At 51.2% G+C, this 16,365-nt stretch overlaps 6 protein-coding genes across 6 annotated transcripts; 1 reads left to right on the top strand and 5 right to left on the bottom strand.

Annotated features, from left to right (window-relative positions):
* Positions 1–4: 4 nt before the first annotated feature.
* On the bottom strand, positions 5–1,197 carry BDZ83DRAFT_751172 (uncharacterized protein; the record flags this gene model as incomplete). Its single annotated transcript, XM_060514019.1, has 2 exons — positions 5–227; positions 1,109–1,197. 2 exons carry the CDS (start codon positions 1,195–1,197, stop codon positions 5–7), a joined length of 312 nt encoding a protein of 103 aa, XP_060366191.1.
* A 2,873-nt stretch (positions 1,198–4,070) lies between these two features.
* Positions 4,071–5,678, bottom strand: BDZ83DRAFT_775376 (uncharacterized protein; the record flags this gene model as incomplete). The annotated part of the gene is given in 7 exon segments (XM_060515445.1): positions 4,071–4,214; positions 4,278–4,468; positions 4,478–4,554; positions 4,573–4,721; positions 4,779–4,789; positions 4,902–5,346; positions 5,373–5,678. Coding segments are annotated over 7 exon segments (1,323 nt in total).
* Positions 5,679–6,675: 997 nt separating this feature from the next.
* On the bottom strand, positions 6,676–9,803 carry BDZ83DRAFT_617258 (uncharacterized protein). The gene is made up of 8 exons (XM_060508019.1): positions 9,534–9,803; positions 9,393–9,470; positions 8,881–9,332; positions 8,672–8,813; positions 8,309–8,615; positions 7,949–8,242; positions 7,459–7,842; positions 6,676–7,402 (listed from the first exon to the last, which is right to left on the bottom strand). Exons 1-8 carry the CDS (start codon positions 9,707–9,709, stop codon positions 7,022–7,024), a joined length of 2,214 nt encoding a protein of 737 aa, XP_060366189.1. The 5' UTR covers positions 9,710–9,803; the 3' UTR covers positions 6,676–7,021.
* A 1,648-nt stretch (positions 9,804–11,451) lies between these two features.
* On the bottom strand, positions 11,452–11,976 carry BDZ83DRAFT_560825 (uncharacterized protein; the record flags this gene model as incomplete). The annotated part of the gene is made up of 1 exon (XM_060503557.1): positions 11,452–11,976. A coding segment is annotated over one exon (525 nt), but the record flags the coding sequence as incomplete, so codon positions are not given.
* Positions 11,977–12,782: 806 nt separating this feature from the next.
* BDZ83DRAFT_718722 (uncharacterized protein) lies at positions 12,783–13,170 on the bottom strand (the record flags this gene model as incomplete). The annotated part of the gene is made up of 2 exons (XM_060512105.1): positions 12,783–12,952; positions 13,005–13,170. 2 exons carry the CDS (start codon positions 13,168–13,170, stop codon positions 12,783–12,785), a joined length of 336 nt encoding a protein of 111 aa, XP_060366187.1.
* Positions 13,171–13,707: 537 nt separating this feature from the next.
* On the top strand, positions 13,708–16,258 carry BDZ83DRAFT_718721 (uncharacterized protein; the record flags this gene model as incomplete). Its single annotated transcript, XM_060512104.1, has 2 exons — positions 13,708–13,756; positions 14,319–16,258. The coding sequence occupies 2 exons, from the start codon at positions 13,708–13,710 to the stop codon at positions 16,256–16,258; spliced, it is 1,989 nt and encodes a 662-aa protein (XP_060366186.1).
* Positions 16,259–16,365: the final 107 nt, after the last annotated feature.

Here is a 16,365-nt window from a genome sequence, read left to right as displayed (position 1 = left end):
CACATCAAATGATCTTTTGACGATCGTCCCTTGCCGAGACCTTGACTGCTGCGTCGAAGCTGGCTTCTGCAACGTTTGACCTTGATTGTCTGCGCCAGTCGATGGATCTGATGGAACCCACAACCGACTCATCTAGCAGTCTGCTTGCTTCATGGCGCCAGAGACCCGGAATGCCTCTGTTTGACCCCGGCTTCCGTGGTTTGTTTCTCTCTCCAGTGTATCCGTATCTGATTGACTGTGTTAGTATACATTTATTTTCATCGACCCAAGCCGTCCCGAGCCCGACGAGAGACCGATCGAGTGTCTCTCAAGTTGTCCAATCCTCCGTGCTATCCTCGTGCGTTTTTCTGCTCCGTCACTGTCAATGACTCCCGTCACTCCCAGGCGGTCTCGGACGCACTCACCCACATACGACGTGCCACCACAACGCGGTCCTCTCTCCATCACAAAACATTCCCCTCTTTCAGACTAACACCATCGTCTTCTGTCATCAGGTTGGCCGGATATTTTCTCATTCCCAAAGAGAAAGAACGGTGGATTACCCCATTAGCACCACCCAACATGCTTTCTCTTTGGTTTGCATCTAGCATACGCAGTTCCAGCTCCCGCAGCGGCAACGCCATCAAAGTCAATTCTCCAACCCGCAGGCTTGGCTCCTCTGGCGACTTCTTTGGGAAAACGCAGGCCTTGAAATGGCTTAGTCCAGAGTCAATGCCAGTGCGTATGTTTCAACAACGGGACGGGCTGCTCAAACACGAGGCTACGAGCAAGACCGACGCCACTCTGCTCACTATGCGGCCCGTGTATGCCCGTTTGGGGAAATTGGCCCTGCAGCTAATCCCGAGGGCGTGGCCGCCAACTCCGAACGGGGATGGGCACACCGGCATGCAAGCAACACGCCCGAACCCGGCTCGGCTTCGCTCGATTCGGACACCTCGCGACGCCTCATGAACTCAACGAGTCACACAACCCGCCAGCGCCTTTCAAACTTGACCTCTTCCCGCACGTTGACCAACCATGGCCTATGCCTGTCTGTTAGGCTTGAAAGCCCACTCGACGCCTCTGGTGGGCTCCTCAAGAATATGCGTTGGGCACGCGCTAATCATACTTGTATCCAACGACAACGACGACCACACCCGCAACCACAGCACACAGGCGTAACAGGCATAACGCCGGCTGCTCGTTGAAGGACGCCATATCGGCAACCGGTTGCTTGATAACTGTCTAAGCAACGGTCTACCCCATTTCGACTGTGGCACAGAAAAGACAATGGCTTGGACAATGGCTTGATGGAAGACGCCTCCAGCTATGCGCTCCTATCAATCCGTACATCCAAGTTCCATCTTCGGCTCGCGGCGGGAAACTTTCTGTTTTTCGTCTAGATGGTGCGGGTTTCCTTTCCCGAGGCTGAGCTATCCATCGAGTCCCGGTCACCGAGCGCAATGGAGCTCAGACAGACTGTCTATGCTCTAGACTCACGGTCCACGGTCTATGGCCTCTGCCATCCCATCATGGTCCCAGAAACCGAGTTTCCCTGAAGCTAAGGCGCGAACAGATGCCCTATTTCAGGAACGCGCAGGTTTAGGGCCCGTTGTCTGCAGAGGTTTCATCAACGCGTCGGGACCAGTCGACGCCATCGCGACTTGACAACGTGGCGAGGTCCATCTCGACGACTCCATCGCGACACACAGCCCACTTGATCGCCTTGGTCTCCGAGATCTACGGCAAGGGCCATTCCCCGCAGACTCTTCCCAAGGGTGCATCTCGAACGCTCATGCCTACTGCGCCGCGCTACGGGTTCCGCACAGCTTCCGCGACGTCTCTAGGTTTCGACGGCCTCTGCCATCGCGATGAGGTTCCTGCCAGGGCAGAGGCCGCCCGTCTTGATTCTTAGGCCGCATTGACGCAACCTTTGTGGTTGACAGACACACGGGCATGAGAGCTTCATTTCCGAAGAAGACGCCTTCTTCCCAAAGCAGGTCGGTGAAACACTGGGAAACTGTCATTCAGCTCCCGAGGAACAGTCCTGCCAAGGCCAAGGGACCAGCTGAGATCGTATGCGAGGAATCGCGCTTTTCTCCGAGGCTATCGACCGTTCAGTACTCTCAACAACTCTATTTACAGCCCTGAAGGGTTGTAATGTGCCGCTTTGCCGCGCAATGTTCGACCCTCTATCAACGCGACGTGATCTTGGCTCTAGGCCCATCTCAGCGAACGTACGCGAGGCGTCAAGAATCTTTCGTATACGGTGTTGCTATCTTGTTATCTTTCCCTCGCTGAAATGCGCATCTCCTGAATGGGGTCACGACTTGCAGATATTGCAGCCTGGAAAGGGGCCCAAGTTATCCGTAATGCTGCTCGTGCTGTGGGCCAGAAGGAGTCATGTGCTTTGGGCAGTCCGGAGACTCCAAGATGATCCCCCCTCCCTTCTCCTACAAAGAGGAACAGAACGACAACAATCACTGTTATGGAGCCTCAGGGGTAACGATCGCCCGTGCTTTGCTGATCTCTTTCCAGGCTCGGGTATTCCCTCACTCGATCAATCGCAGGCCACGAAAACTGTAGATGCGGATTGCCCGGTGGCAAAAAGCAAGCATCAAAACAGATCAACAAGTGTTCCTGCATCTCTTTTTCCCAGGGTTTCTGCCTAGTTTGTAGTCGGAGTGGTCAAGTTTAGTGTCCCTCGCACGAGTGGAACAGGAGCATGGCAACAGCGATCTACTCGTCTACAAGGCTCATTCCCGCCCACAGATCTGACTTGTCAGGCTTGGCTCGAGCCCTTTTGGCAGCTCTGACACCGCGCGGCTCGCATGCTGATTTTCAGAATGTGACCCTTTCATCAATTAATGAGTTTCGGTTCTGGTGAATGTTGCCACGTAAACCTTGCCTAGCATCACTCGCGAAACATCCTACGATATGTCAAGAATCAGCATCGTGGCATGACGTCAAGAAGTTCTTACAGCCTGGGAGCGCTCCCGGCGGTCCACTCTTGGAGGCGGAGACTCCCCTTTCGAACTTTGATCGAATTGTTCAGAAGTCGATCACGCAGAATTTCGAGGCGGTGACGAGTTGGAGTCTATGGGCCGTGAACTTGAATCGGGATCTCATGTAGATGATGCATTTTCGCCGAAAGCTGAAGTCGCATCACATGTGTGGTGCCCAAACCCTAATCCGAATCTTGACAGCACAACTGTAGATCGAAATTGAGCACCGTGGTACGGATACCTGTATCACATGATTATTGCTGATCTGGGGTAGATCCCCAGCCTTGGCGGCTGCGAGGGTTCGAGTGCCTATTGAGGTTGTGAAAGTTCGTTGGAGTGAGACGGTGACGCATGAAGTCAGATTTCGTAGCCAATACAGATAGCATTTTAAAATGCGCGATTATGTGTCTCTGAAATCTTATTGTTCGCAAAGACCGTGTCGAATTGCGGCGTATGTGATAACTTCAGTTTGATGACTGAATGAGGTTGAACAAAGATGAGTTGGGAAATCAAACGATCCTTGCGAGCAGCGCGGCTCAATCAGTTCTCAGGCAATCTCGCTAACATTGAAATATTGAACATGCCCAGAAAAGTTGCTGGTCCGACAGACTGATCTGTGGACGAACTGCAAAGTAAGGTAAATGAGTATTTCAATATCATCGATGTCGTCAGAGAAGTAGGGTTGCTGTTCTCAATATCATCGGAGGAGATGATATTGACTCAAATACTTGCTTCTTGTGATCTGATATTCCCAATTCAATCTCCTTTGCCTAGCGGGCCCGTTACCATGGGTGCTCTTGATGGAGATGTTTTTTCGTGGCTTGAAGCTATTCGGTCCTCGGAAAGTCGCAGTCTTGCCTGGTTTGAAAATCGCTCTTGCCTTTGGTCATCGCTTTTCGGGATTCAAGATGCTTTATGAGATGGAGAGATTACATATGATGGACTTTGATAAGATGGCTTAGTGATGACAGGATGACGACGAGGATGGCGGCGGCCTCCCCGTTGGAAGTGTTGACGGGGTTGGAAATTCATAGGGCAGTGTGAGCTGAAAGAACATCAATGTCGTAGCATCACTCTTTCCCACTGCTACTCAACTGTGGCTACCCCTTCCGAGGCTTTCTGTTCTATCTGGATCTGCTGCAACGACACGGGCCGAATGACTCGGCCTAAGGGTCTCAAGTACTGGATTGTATCCCCGTGAGACTTAAAATTAGCTTCATTCAGCCGTTCCTCAGTCACTCTGAGTCTCAAGATATCATACTGATGCATCACAGCTTGCCATGTCTGTAGTACGGATGAGTCCATGGCCAACATCCACGTTCCTCTCCGAGAAAGGACAGCTTCCCGCTTGGTACGGAAAGCTTGGTACCTGAATAGCACTGCCAACCCCTTTCGCCCGTTCCAAGTCTCCATTGTTTCTAACTGGGGCACCTTTTCAGCTACTGTCGCCGCTGCCAGAATTAGGGCGTCAATCTCAATTGAGTCTTCATGACACGTGAGTACCTTTGCAGTGAGAGCAAGCGATTTCAGGTTCGGCCACGCCAAGTCGGGACGGGTCTCGAAGAAGTGGCTGGCGTCTGCGATGTACGATGCTGCGAGATGTTCGAGGCTGAGGCTGGTGAGCGTGATCATCTCGCCAATATCTCGGATAGGCTTGCGAAGGGCGTGTGTCCCGACATCTTCTCCCGAGAGGAATTCGCGTCTTCGCTCATTGGCTGGGTACTGTTGGTTGAAGTTCTCGAAGACGACGAGTCATTTGAGGCTATCGTTGGAACTTCGGATAGAGTCCAAAACAATATGGTAATCTAAAGCACGCGGAAATCGATGACTATCAATATATGCTCACTTAAGTACGCATATCAAAGCGAGCAAGAACTTCAAAAATCAGCCCGCGAGAGTTGTGCAGCAATAAGTTACCTCTGCCTGTCGAATTCTGCGTCGGGTTATCCCATTCCCTCCACGGTTCGTAGTGGACTTCCTGGAGTCTCGGAAGCCGGGCAAACATGTGTGCCAGCGACTCTGGCTTCCATCTCCGGCGGCTTTGTTGTCGAAGAAGTGAACTGGTCACGGCTGGGACTGGTGAGAGCTTGTTCCACCACTCAAGCTCTTCTTCGTCACTGTCAAACGGTCCCTGCTCCATAAATAGATGGGACAGTTTCCTGAGGCTCCAAGGAGGTGAGACGAGGTGTCGAGAGCCGTGTAACCAGCCATCCTCAGGGTCGTGATAGTATCGATTCGCTATCGCCTTCTCGATAGTATGATCATCTAGTATATCCGAAGGCGTATCAGGCAGAAAGGTCAGATATGGGAACCAATAATCCGAGTCGTTGGGTGAGTATAGACTGATATCAAGTTTCAATCGCTAAGAGGTTCCCATTTGCCGAGAACTGAGAAAAGGTCCTGGAATGACGCGGTGATGGGACACTTATCTGTGCCGCTGATCGCAAGTGCCTCTTCAAACTCATCTGAAATCGTCCTTCCGGGCGAAAGAGCGCACGTGGTGCAGTCGTACTCGTCGAGTTCCAGGCAGAACCGGATGTAGCCGACGAGAGTTCGGTTTCTTTGAATTATGGCACGAAAGTTGGCGAGGCGTGACAGAGTGAGTCTGATTCGAGCAAAGTTGTGTCGCTCGATATCTGTTTGCCATTCTCGAGACACAGTGGCCAAGGGAGCTAGTGGGCAACCATCCTGCATCACTTTCTGTCAGATAAGAAGTCGAATTTCTCTGGGCAGGTTATCCCATTTTGAATACCAATGCTTTTTGTCGAGTGGTACAGAAGATTTGGGTTGGGAAACCGAGATTTTGATTATTCTGACGATGAAAAGATCGAGGTAGGAAGATGAATCTTCTGGTGTGGGCGTATATGATTATTGTAGAATGAAAGATGATCCAGTCATGACCAAATATATAGAATATCAGTGAACAGGCCGGTTTTATTGTGATCGTGCTTGTGTGGCTGGAATAAGAGACTTCCGATCTGGACGCTGCGTGCGAGTGGCCATGTAAGGTTAGCCATTGAGTTATCAATCCGTTTTGAGTTTTCTCATCTCGAGACCATTGAGGTTGGTCTTCTGTCAAGCTCGCGGTGGCCGTGTTTGAGGCTGCCGCTGTACCGGCCTGGCTCGCGTCCGTTCTAGATACCAGCTTTTCATCATGGTCCAACCTCTTCATCAGGGTCTCCCGTCATGATGTTGTTGGGTTCGCGCACCTTGCAGATCCTCTTCTTCTTACTACGCATAGCGTTGGCGAAAAAACTTGAGGTTGGCCATTGTGTCGTTGACAAGATGGCTGAGTACAACAGATGCCTGTGTTACCCATTATTGTCTGCTGGTGTTTATGTTTGTGCCTAGAGTATTCGGCGATGTATATATCAAAGAGATCGGGCCAAGCACGACAAGGACAGAGGCGGAAGCAGCAGTAGCAATAGAGAAAGTAGTACTGATAGTAGCAATACTTGTCCTAGTATAGTAAAACGTTCCGAGACCTTTTTATACTCTTTCCTAAGTATTAGGTCACGTTCTTTTTTAGATTATAAAACCTGCGGTTTAAAAAGGGTTGGCCTTAGTTAATTGTTTAGGTTTAAAGTGTAAAGGTTACCAACTTCCCTCAATTCCACACCGCATCACCACCACCACCACCACCACAAAACCACGATACAATCTCACCCAAAAAGAAATCCAATACATACAACACCAGGTATTCGCTGGTCGTCACCGACCCAACTACTAATCCGGCCCTCATTGGCTTATCTATGGGAGAGCGGACGGGATCCCGAGTTTTCCAATGGGTATGGTCGTATGTGACAGATTGAGGTTGCGAAGCTACTCATACAAGAAGAGCCTGACGGATGCCATCGATGGTGATGGTAATTATGGCTGGTCTTCCCTGCCACCCTCGTCGAGAGCGTCGAGAACCCGATACGGTTTCTACTGCGTGGAGATCTGAAATTTGTGGGTGCCAGGGTCCACAACCGGCCCAAGCCTTCGGCGTCGATGGCTGAGCTCGCCTTATCCGAACTTCTCCCAGATGAAAATACTCATGGGAACCGGAGAGCACCATTATCGTTGAGGTCGTTGAAGTCCACATTCTCGAGTCCACCAAACGAGTCTTCGTTGCCTAAAAAGCTCATATCAAGCCAATCCATTGGGTTCAAAGAGGCGACGTCAACGGCCCGTGACCAGTCGGTCATTAAACTATCTGGAGTCTCATCAGAAGTATGATCTTGCCTTCTCTGTGTATCGTTGCTGGCCTCTCCACCTAGTCCGGAAACCAGGAGTCGAGAGAAAGCGGAGTAGAGACTGGCTATAGATGTTGCTGGAAGCGCCTGCGCTTTCTCTTCAAGCCATGTCGAGATGGCCCGGATTTGGGACGCCGCCGTTTCGTGATCTACAGAAGATATATCTCCTCGACTCAGAGCCTAGAGGTATAAGTCAGTACTAGAAGGACTATGTGCAATGGCGGAATACCACCCACTTGGACAATCTCCGTTATGGCGTGGGCAACCATTACGAACTGGTTGTTGTGCCACCCCAACCCAATGTCAAGAACCGTTTGATCATGTAAAGCTAGATCCAGAAGTTGACGTGCGGTTTCAAATGCCTTACTGTTAACCGCGACAATAGTCGAGGCTGTTGCTCCACCCAGTCTCCTCAACTCCCTTGCAGCTTGCGCGTTGAGAATCATGAGACTGTGTTTCATGTAGAAGGCTAGGATAGGCAACGTCGGTGTAGACGACGCGTCATTTTCGTAGCACCTGATCTTGCATGTTCGATCAAGAACATCGTAGTTTTTCGCATGCCAAATCGAGATGGACACAGAAGTCTTCTTCATCCGCTCCAACTGCTTTAAGGACTCCAGCTACTCACCTCAGCTATCAGCATTGTAATATGTTGTGTCCACACAGACGCTGGATCGAAGTGAGAGAGATGGGAGACAGCAAATAGAAAGAAATCTTTTCACTTACCAACTGAACTCTGATCTCAATTATACCACTAATCATACGATCAAGAGGTGTTGTCATCGACTTCTTCCACCACTGACATGGACAAGGCGGGAGCTCTTTCCAAGCCACGATCGGGGAGCGGCCCATGACGATACCGAAGCTCTTGTCGGCTATGAAAACGTATAGCCAGGTCCTTTCGAGATTGCGTGAGAATCGCTCTCTCATCTCGACAGTATTGTCGGGGGCTAAAGCTTTGACAAGATCAGCAATAATAGTGGGCTTGTTGATTCCGAGTTCTTTGGCAAGTTGTACAGCCTGTGTGACAAGAGTGTTAGAGTAAGCTCATAATAACCTCGTTGGATTTGCTCTTTATGATCTCACATGACTAATGTGAAGCCAGTGGGGGTCGTCTCCCTGTTTCTGGTACATTGGTGCCCAGTACTTCATCGCTAGGATTGCTTGGATCGTCTCTAGTGATCTCACTGGCACCGCTATGGACCATGCGAGATTCGCTTCTGCTAGGGAAAGCAGAGTTGGATACAGGATTCGATCCCGCGGGCGTGTCGAAATGGCGCACCCGAGAGCGCAAATGACGGAAAATAGCGTAAAGGATGCGTGACGGACGTATTTAGGGGTATGTAGATCGGGATCCAAGAGCCCTAGATGCGGATTGCGCGTTTGGAAGAACCTATGTGTGAGGTTTCTCAGTAAGTAAATCATCAAGACGGGTCTTTTCAAACGAACAGCTGAAAATACAATGACACGTCATCTTGATCCGCCAGGCGCGCAGTCACGGGGTCACAAGCGGTAGTCTCCAACTTCAGTGTGCTGTTGATCGACTGAGACGCCAGGACATACCAATCCGTATCATGGGTCACACGAGGTGCTAGATCGTAATCAGTCAATATAATCCAGGCGACAAAGACATAATGTTCGAGCTTATTTCGGCTTACTGAAGTACTCTATCAGCCTCTTTCTCATCGAACCTTCGTTGCCTCGTCGACCGACTGCATCGAGTGGCAGGTACGGCATGGCTGTGTCGACATTCTGATTTGCGAAACTCGTATCCTTTGTCGTAAAAGCAGCTGCCATGATATGAAGGGGTGACACAACGGAACTCTCCTTTTTCAGCTTTGAACACGGACACGGGGAAAGAGTCGAGTCCGGCGGCCCATCACATTCTGACTCTTCACTTTGCTCGATGAGAGCAGGGAATATCGTTTCATCCACTACTGCCGCATCCAACTGAGCCGGCACACTGTCTCTCAAACTCGAGAACGAGTCTAGAGCTGACAATTCAGAATGCGACTGAGCTTTAGATGAGTTGATGATGGCTACGATGACTTGGTCCCGAACAGGACTTTCGTTGATACGGTCCAACAGCTTTTGAACGGTGTCTGGCTTGCTATTTTCCCGTCAGCCTCTTCGACAGACCATTGGATGAATGCCTGGCAGTCTCACTCACTTTGTGCTTCCTTCCTTCCTGCCTCGATTGGACTTCAGTGGATAGCGACAAGTGTGCCCTTGAATGACGCATCGTGAGCTGCAAGCGATGTCAGCGATGGATCATTTCGCTCATGGGTTTGGGCTTGTAGAGAGAGCTCACCAAGGAGTCCGCCGGTCGCACTTCTGTCTAGCTGCGCGGCACGTAAAGCAAGCAGTGCGGTGCTGGCTAGTGCTTTCTGGAACCGGCGCGTTTCTGTTCCTGCGTTGATTTGCACGCCTCCCCTGATGTGAATGATCTCCGAGTTCATCTCGGTGGTCTTGTCCAAGTTCGTCCATTGTTATCGAAACCTTCGGGCGTACTCTATACTGGAGGCATGTAACTGGGAAATCTCAATAGTATTGCAAGACCCTGGGATTCGTGAAGTTGTCTGAACGAAAGAAGAGTAAGTTTGTAAGTCCCCTCGGGCTTTAGATTTAGTCCCCGCTCCTGGTCTGACGTCGCAAACCCTAAGTCGTGACTCAGCAGCAACTTGTGATAGAACGTCGGCAATACCTTCGGCTCTGCGAATTATAAGAGCTATAGAGTTGATTCCCATCCAAAAAGCAGTCAGAGTCGGATAGCGAGATCTGGCTGCCTTTCTGGCGTGCTTGGATGCGTACATGGTCCACAGACATGTAGTTCCTCATACCGCAATAGCCGAAACATAAATAAAAGCACATCGTAGGGTTCATCCTAGTTCAAGTCACTTCTCAAAATCATTGAAATCTTTCTGGTGCTTCATTCAAACGTTCTTCTCAGCTATCTGCGTAAGCAGTTACATTAGGTAGACAACTTACCTTCGTCCTTACCCCGTCGTGCTTCCTTCATCCTAAATCAGCTTTGGCTCTACCTCTTCGACGCGTTCACCGGGCGGCAAGCCAATCTCAACCCAGCAACCGGCCTGACATCCGTGACACTTTGGGTCTCTTTCGCCTGCGTGCTCTGGGCAATACATGGGTCCGCGTGGCCGGCGCGGCGGCGCTCTCTGACGGATCTCCGGTCCCGAGAGTGGGGCTGAGGTCAACAATTCCGGATGACTGGGGCCGGCGATGTTCTTACCCTTGCCGTTCTCCTTTCCCGGGCCGTTGTTCTCAGGGGAGTGGTTTGGCTGCGAAAATTCAGTTACTTTCATCAGCATGACTGGGCTAGGGCTAGGTTTAGATTTTTTTACTACTTTCTCGACTGGTGCATTGAGACCAGCAATTGTAAAAGGAGAAAGCGGGGGAATGTCTGGCAATCTCACGTTGCTGGCTGAGTCGTCGTCACCAGTGAAACTCTTGAGGTAGAAGTTTATAAGGTCATCGATTGTGTCGCTCCGTTCGTCTTCAGGATAGCAATTTGCCGGATCGCCCGAGTTCTCCTCTTCAATGTTACCTATCTCGCCGTAGTATGAGTGCAGGTTCGCGTTATTCTCCGGCTTCACTACCGCGGCTTGGCGTAATTCCAGTACATCCTGTATTTCATGAGTGCCGCCTGTCAGAGCTTCATAAGCAGACTCATGGTAGTCAAGAGTGCATAGCAAAGCGTGATTCTTGCCGTGTTCGTCATTGTTAATCAACGGGCAATGAACACCACTAAAGCTGGAGAAGGCACTCGCGATGTCTGCCGAAGAAGACGATGAACGAGGTAAATGATCCGAGGTTACCGAGCTAGAAGAAGCAGTGACACCAGTAGCATCACTAGAGGCTGCTATTGCTTTTCTGAACTCCTCTTCTGCTCTCATCTCAAGCTCTGCTTGTTCCCTGAGCCTTTGGATATCCTTCTCATGGTTGGCTGCGAGCTCAGCAAATAGTTTTTGCCGTCCCTGAAATTCAATTTCGCGGCGCTCGTGAATTTTCAGGCGACGCGATGGTGTGTTCCGAGGAGGGAGCGTTGCTGAGACAAAAGCGACTGGTCGTGGTGTTTGAGCCGCTTCGGAAGACAGGGCCAACTCGTTTCCATAACCATCTCGGTGCATATCTTCCGCATTGCTGGTATGGCTCAACTGATGAGAGAATTCGTACGTCTTGAAGATGTCCCCGGCATTGACTAGACGTGAGGCCCAACTAACAGTCGCCCTCTGTCCACCGACTGCCATCCGACAGACATCCGTGCGATGTTTCCTCCGACACAGATCGCACGAAGGGTGTGTTATAGGCTCGCCAAGAGCATAGACGAGTGACTGCACGGAAGCAGCCATTACCATGTCTTTGCTGAGTTCCGTTCCATTTCGCGCAAAGGTGTACCATGATGAGGATAGCTCCATGCTCGTTTCTGTAAGCGCCGAGGAGGGGACCATGAAGGGATCGACGGGGCGGTGCCATTTCTTTACAGCCTTGAACTTCCAGTAGTTTTCGAGCAGTTCCGACGCGCTGACGGAGGAAACGTCACTGTCTCTATAAAACACCTCGCAGCGTTGGCAGAAGCCTAGGACGGTGGCCAGGGCCTGGGTGTGCTGGCAGAGAGGTACGATGCAAGCATTGCGGTCAGTTTTGTTTTTGTTTTTGAGGAACTTTCTGCACTCGATCAGCTCAACTGCGGAATGGGCACATACTGTGTAAATGGTCTTCTGGGTGAAGCACATGTTGTTGAATGTTGATGATTTAGGAAGGAACCTGTCTTGGAGTCGGTCTGTGGCGAGCTTCGTCGTTGTTGTCGTCGTCGATATTGAAGGAGCTACCAGTTTGAATACGACGGGTCAGAGGCAATGTAGAAATACAGTACCGGCAATGCAGCTAAGGCGTCTTTTATAAGATGAGACTCATCTTGTGTTCGTGGTCAGGCAGCGTGGGTGCCCTATCTCGGAGCATTGATGGTGGAAGTCCGGCTTTGTGATACTTGGACGGTGCCATTGTTCCACGAGAAACAGCAGAGCCACTACAAAGGGTAGGATAGAGGAACGTAGGCACCTGGCATTGTAGCCTCTAGTAAGACAATGTCTTCTTCAAGTGCTTGTACAATTGCTTTGTTCCGAGCAGGCGAGGTATCCGCGGTCATCCTTTTCCGAATCCATGACCTTCACAGCAGGCAGGAATCTCTCCCACCTCATTTACTGATGCATTGCGACTTCACCGGAGGCAGGCCAATGGCGAGCTGGTCGGATTCTCTCTGCTGCCAACCAGTATCACGAGCATCAAAGTCGGATGGAACAAGATTGTCTATCACAGAGCCCATAGGTCGTTGTCGTTAACGTCGTGAATTCGTAGGTATGACTAGGTAGGTACAATTCTTAAAGTCCCATTCCAGGGTCCTCTTCCATGTTTTATGCTGAGTACCGCTACTCCTCAAGTCCAAGTTGTCTAGCTGCCATTTTCAGGTCGCCTTATTCGTGAACCCCAACGTAGCGCAGCTTCCCTCTCATATGAGATGTTCGACGACGGGCCCGATGATTTACAGGCCGTACTTCTTGTCCTTGTCCTCGATGGGGATATCCTTGCCGGTGGTGTTCTTGTACTGGCCGCGGATGAAGTCACTGATCTGCTCGTCTTTGGCCTGCTCAGCGGCGCTCTCGTTGTCTTGAGGACCTTGACCGAGGAACTTTTCTTGGACGAAGTCGACAGCTAAGGGTGATGTTAGTCTTGTGATGGTGTATTACAGAGAGTAATTACGCACCCTTGTCAAGGCCGTCTTCCTGCTTCTCGCTCTCGCGGCCACCGCCAGCCATGCCGTTGAGCTTATCCATGAAGCCGCCGGACTCCTTCTTCTCGGGCTGATCAGCGGAAGAGGCTGCGTTGTTGTTGTTGTTGTTGCCTCCAGCAAGGTTCTTGACGAAGTCCATGATGAAAGATGGAAGGTTTTGACTTGGTGGAATAGATGTAGTAGTGGTCAATATTGTGTATCAGGATAATCGGTCTTGGAGGCTCGGGAGAAATAAAGTCAGGTCAAAGTGGGATTAAGAATGGGATAGCTTGGCTACTTGTAGTTCGACTAAGGTCGCACGAGGAAGAGAGACAGGGAACCGTCACCAGGGCGGGGAGGTGAGGGGAGACCATCGGGAGACGATAGTGGCTTAGACCAGAGGTAACAGAGCGAGTACCTTACCACCTATCTTAGCTGCATCCAGCAGGCGGGCACCATCATCTTGCCTGTCCTACCTGGTCTTGGCAAAAGCTAGTCGAGGTGCAGCAAGGAGGCATGAGATTGGGAGCCGCGATACAGCTCGCAGTTTCCCACACGTCGGTGGAGTTACATCATCAGCTGGCCAGGGGTGCACTGACGCGGGCCAAGTTTCTGCCAGCATGGCTTGCACGTTGCGCCATATAGAGAGACCTTAGACAGACGATGACGAGGGTACAACTACCGACACTCGACCTCAATGTGCAACAAGGTCGCAGAGGAGGAACAAGATAAGCATGTAAGCCCAGGTAAGACAGTCCAAACAATGCTGCACAGGGCGCTTCTACGGTTTGCCAAGAAATCCAAACAAGCAATTCAGCCAAAGAGTGTTGGCAGACTCATGGTCCACGGAGCTAATCCACGCTTGGTGACGTGATGGTCGCTAACCTCCTGTCACTTCAGCTGGCTTCGTTCATGCCCCCTGTTCAACCCCGCCAAGCTTGTCCTGATGTATTCGCTCTCTTCTCCGTTGTTGTGTCATGTGGCTAGGTACCCCATCCTCAGATCAGATGGACCCCACCGAGTTTATCAAGCCACACATCGCGGGGCTTTGTGGCGGCGACCTGCTCGAACTTCTGTGGCTTGTGTGTTTCCATGTTCACCGGCTGAGTCATCTCCGAAAGCGAGCTCTTCGTCATCAATTGAATGCTGATGCCCCGCCATCTCGAGCTTTAAGTCATTGCGACGTCGCAAAACGAGGGCCAACACTGTTCCATCAATCCCTCATTTTACAACTTACACCTGGAACAGCTGCGGGAGCTTGTCCAATAGTGCAAAATGGCTGCCAAAAATGCACCAGATCTTCTCAAGCGACCTCTTTACGGTTCGTCTTCTCTGCAACTACTACCCCGCCATCGTCAACTGACCCAGTCGCAGTATATGATCTTCCCCAGGAAGTCCTGACAACACTCACCCTTAAGTCCGACGCCTTCATATCCGATCAGGCCCCTCCGTCGCCTCCCTCGAAAGATACATCTTCCTCCGATCTCGTCGGCTCACAAGCCTGCTCCCTTTGCGGAGTTACTTTTCCCATCGTCATCGATCAGCGAAGTCATCAGAAATCCGATTGGCATCACTACAACTTGAAGCAGAAGCTGCGTGGCGCACAGCCGGTATCCGAGAATGAATTCGAAAAGTTGATCGGGGATCTTGACGAGAGTCTGTCGGGATCAGACTCAGAAGAGTCTGAGGATGAAGAGAAGGAATCCACACTCACAGCACTGCTGAAGAAGCAGGCGACGCTGGCCGACAAGTACGCATCACCAACCGCAGATGACAATGAAGGAGAAGAAGACACGATACGACACAGAGGGAAAGGCAATCCGCCTCTGATTTGGTTCAGCTCACCAGTTCTCCCATCAAACACATACTTTGGCCTCTACAGGGCTATCCTCAGTCCCGAAGAGCTGCGCGACGAGACGAAGCTAGTGGATATTGTTAGAAAGAAGCAATTGGACCCAATAGCCGCGCCAAAGGTCTCTAAAGACGGCGCAGCACCGCCACCAGCGGCGTACAAAGGTCCTCACTTCTTCTTGTGCATGATTGGCGGTGGCCATTTCGCCGCCATGGTTGTAGCATTGCCGCCGCGACAGAACAAGTCTTCCGCAGGCGCAATGAATCGCGAAGCAACCGTGCTTGCTCACAAAACATTCCACCGGTACACGACTAGACGAAAGCAGGGTGGTTCGCAATCAGCCAACGACAACTCCAAGGGAAATGCCCACTCGGCCGGTGCCAGCATCCGTCGGTACAACGAACAAGCTTTGGTGGACGATGTACGGAATCTTCTCCAAGAATGGAAGGGACTGCTTGATACGTCTGAGCTTCTCTTCATTCGAGCAACGGGGGCAACGAATCGAAGGACGCTATTCGGACCGTATGACGGACAAATATTGAAACACAACGACGCGAGGATACGAGGGTTCCCGTTCAGCACGCGAAGGGCGACACAGAACGAGTTGATGAGATCTTTCATCGAGCTCACGAGACTAAAAGTCAGAGAAATCAACCCAGAGGACGAGATTAAACCGAAGTCTGAGACGCCTACACCCGCGAAGAGTGCCGCTCCGAAGCCGACGAAGCCAAAGCTTACAGAAGAAGAGGAGACTGCGCTATTGCATACATCACAGATTCAAGCGTTCATCCGGCGCTCGAAACTTCCAGCCCTACTATCCTACCTCAAGACCAATGACGTGTCTCCCGACTTCCAATTTCAGCCGGCAGACCAGAATCACCATTCACCAACACCCCTCCACTTGGCTTCTCATCAGAATGCTGCGCCTCTAGTTCTCGGCCTCATCACACGCGGCGGTGCATCTCCTCTGATCACCAATAAAGACGGCAAGACTGCGTTTGAACTTGCAGGAGACAGGTCAACAAGAGACGCTTTCCGGGTGGCGCGATCAGAGCTTGGCGAGGACAAGTGGGATTGGGAGACCGCACGCGTACCAGCACCTCTGAGTAAGGCGGATGCTGAGAAGCGTGACGAGAGAGATAGAAAGGAGAAGGATGAACAGGAGACGGCAAGAAGGCGTGCCGAGGAAGAGAGGCTACGGGTAGAAGGACCCAAAGTTGATGGCAGGAAGCCAAAGTCTGGCGGTCTGGCGGCTATAGCGGCTACGAAGACGGCGCAAGAGAAGAGAGTGGAAGAAGCTAGAGGCCTCACACCGGAGATGCGTATGAAACTCGACCGGGAGAGGAGAGCAAGGGCCGCCGAAGAGCGCCTCAAGCGCATGCAGAATAACTCATAGTCGTGATCGTCGCCGAGTGCGCTGTCAACGATCTTTGATCCATCTAAGACAGGCTGAGCAATTCGGACATGTTGGACTAGTCTCTGAACAGACAAAACAATGACATG

This window comes from Colletotrichum acutatum (genome assembly GCF_030867785.1).
Source record: "Colletotrichum acutatum strain CBS 112980 chromosome Unknown BDZ83scaffold_35, whole genome shotgun sequence".
Taxonomy (NCBI): Eukaryota; Fungi; Ascomycota; class Sordariomycetes; order Glomerellales; family Glomerellaceae; genus Colletotrichum; species Colletotrichum acutatum.
The sequence above is the reverse complement of the archived record's forward strand: the minus strand, read 5'-3'. Positions and strand labels throughout refer to the sequence as shown.

Excerpts from the sequence above, each read along its gene's own strand:
- BDZ83DRAFT_617258 (XM_060508019.1), bottom strand. The coding sequence starts at position 9,709 with ATGGACGAACTTGGACAAGACCACCGAGATGAACTCGGAGATCATTCA. Across the intron at positions 8,616-8,671 it reads GTGTCATTGTATTTTCAGCT|GTTCTTCCAAACGCGCAATC; the intron begins GTTCGTTTGAAA and ends CCTCACACATAG. Across the intron at positions 7,403-7,458 it reads CCATAACGGAGATTGTCCAA|GCTCTGAGTCGAGGAGATAT; the intron begins GTGGGTGGTATT and ends TTATACCTCTAG.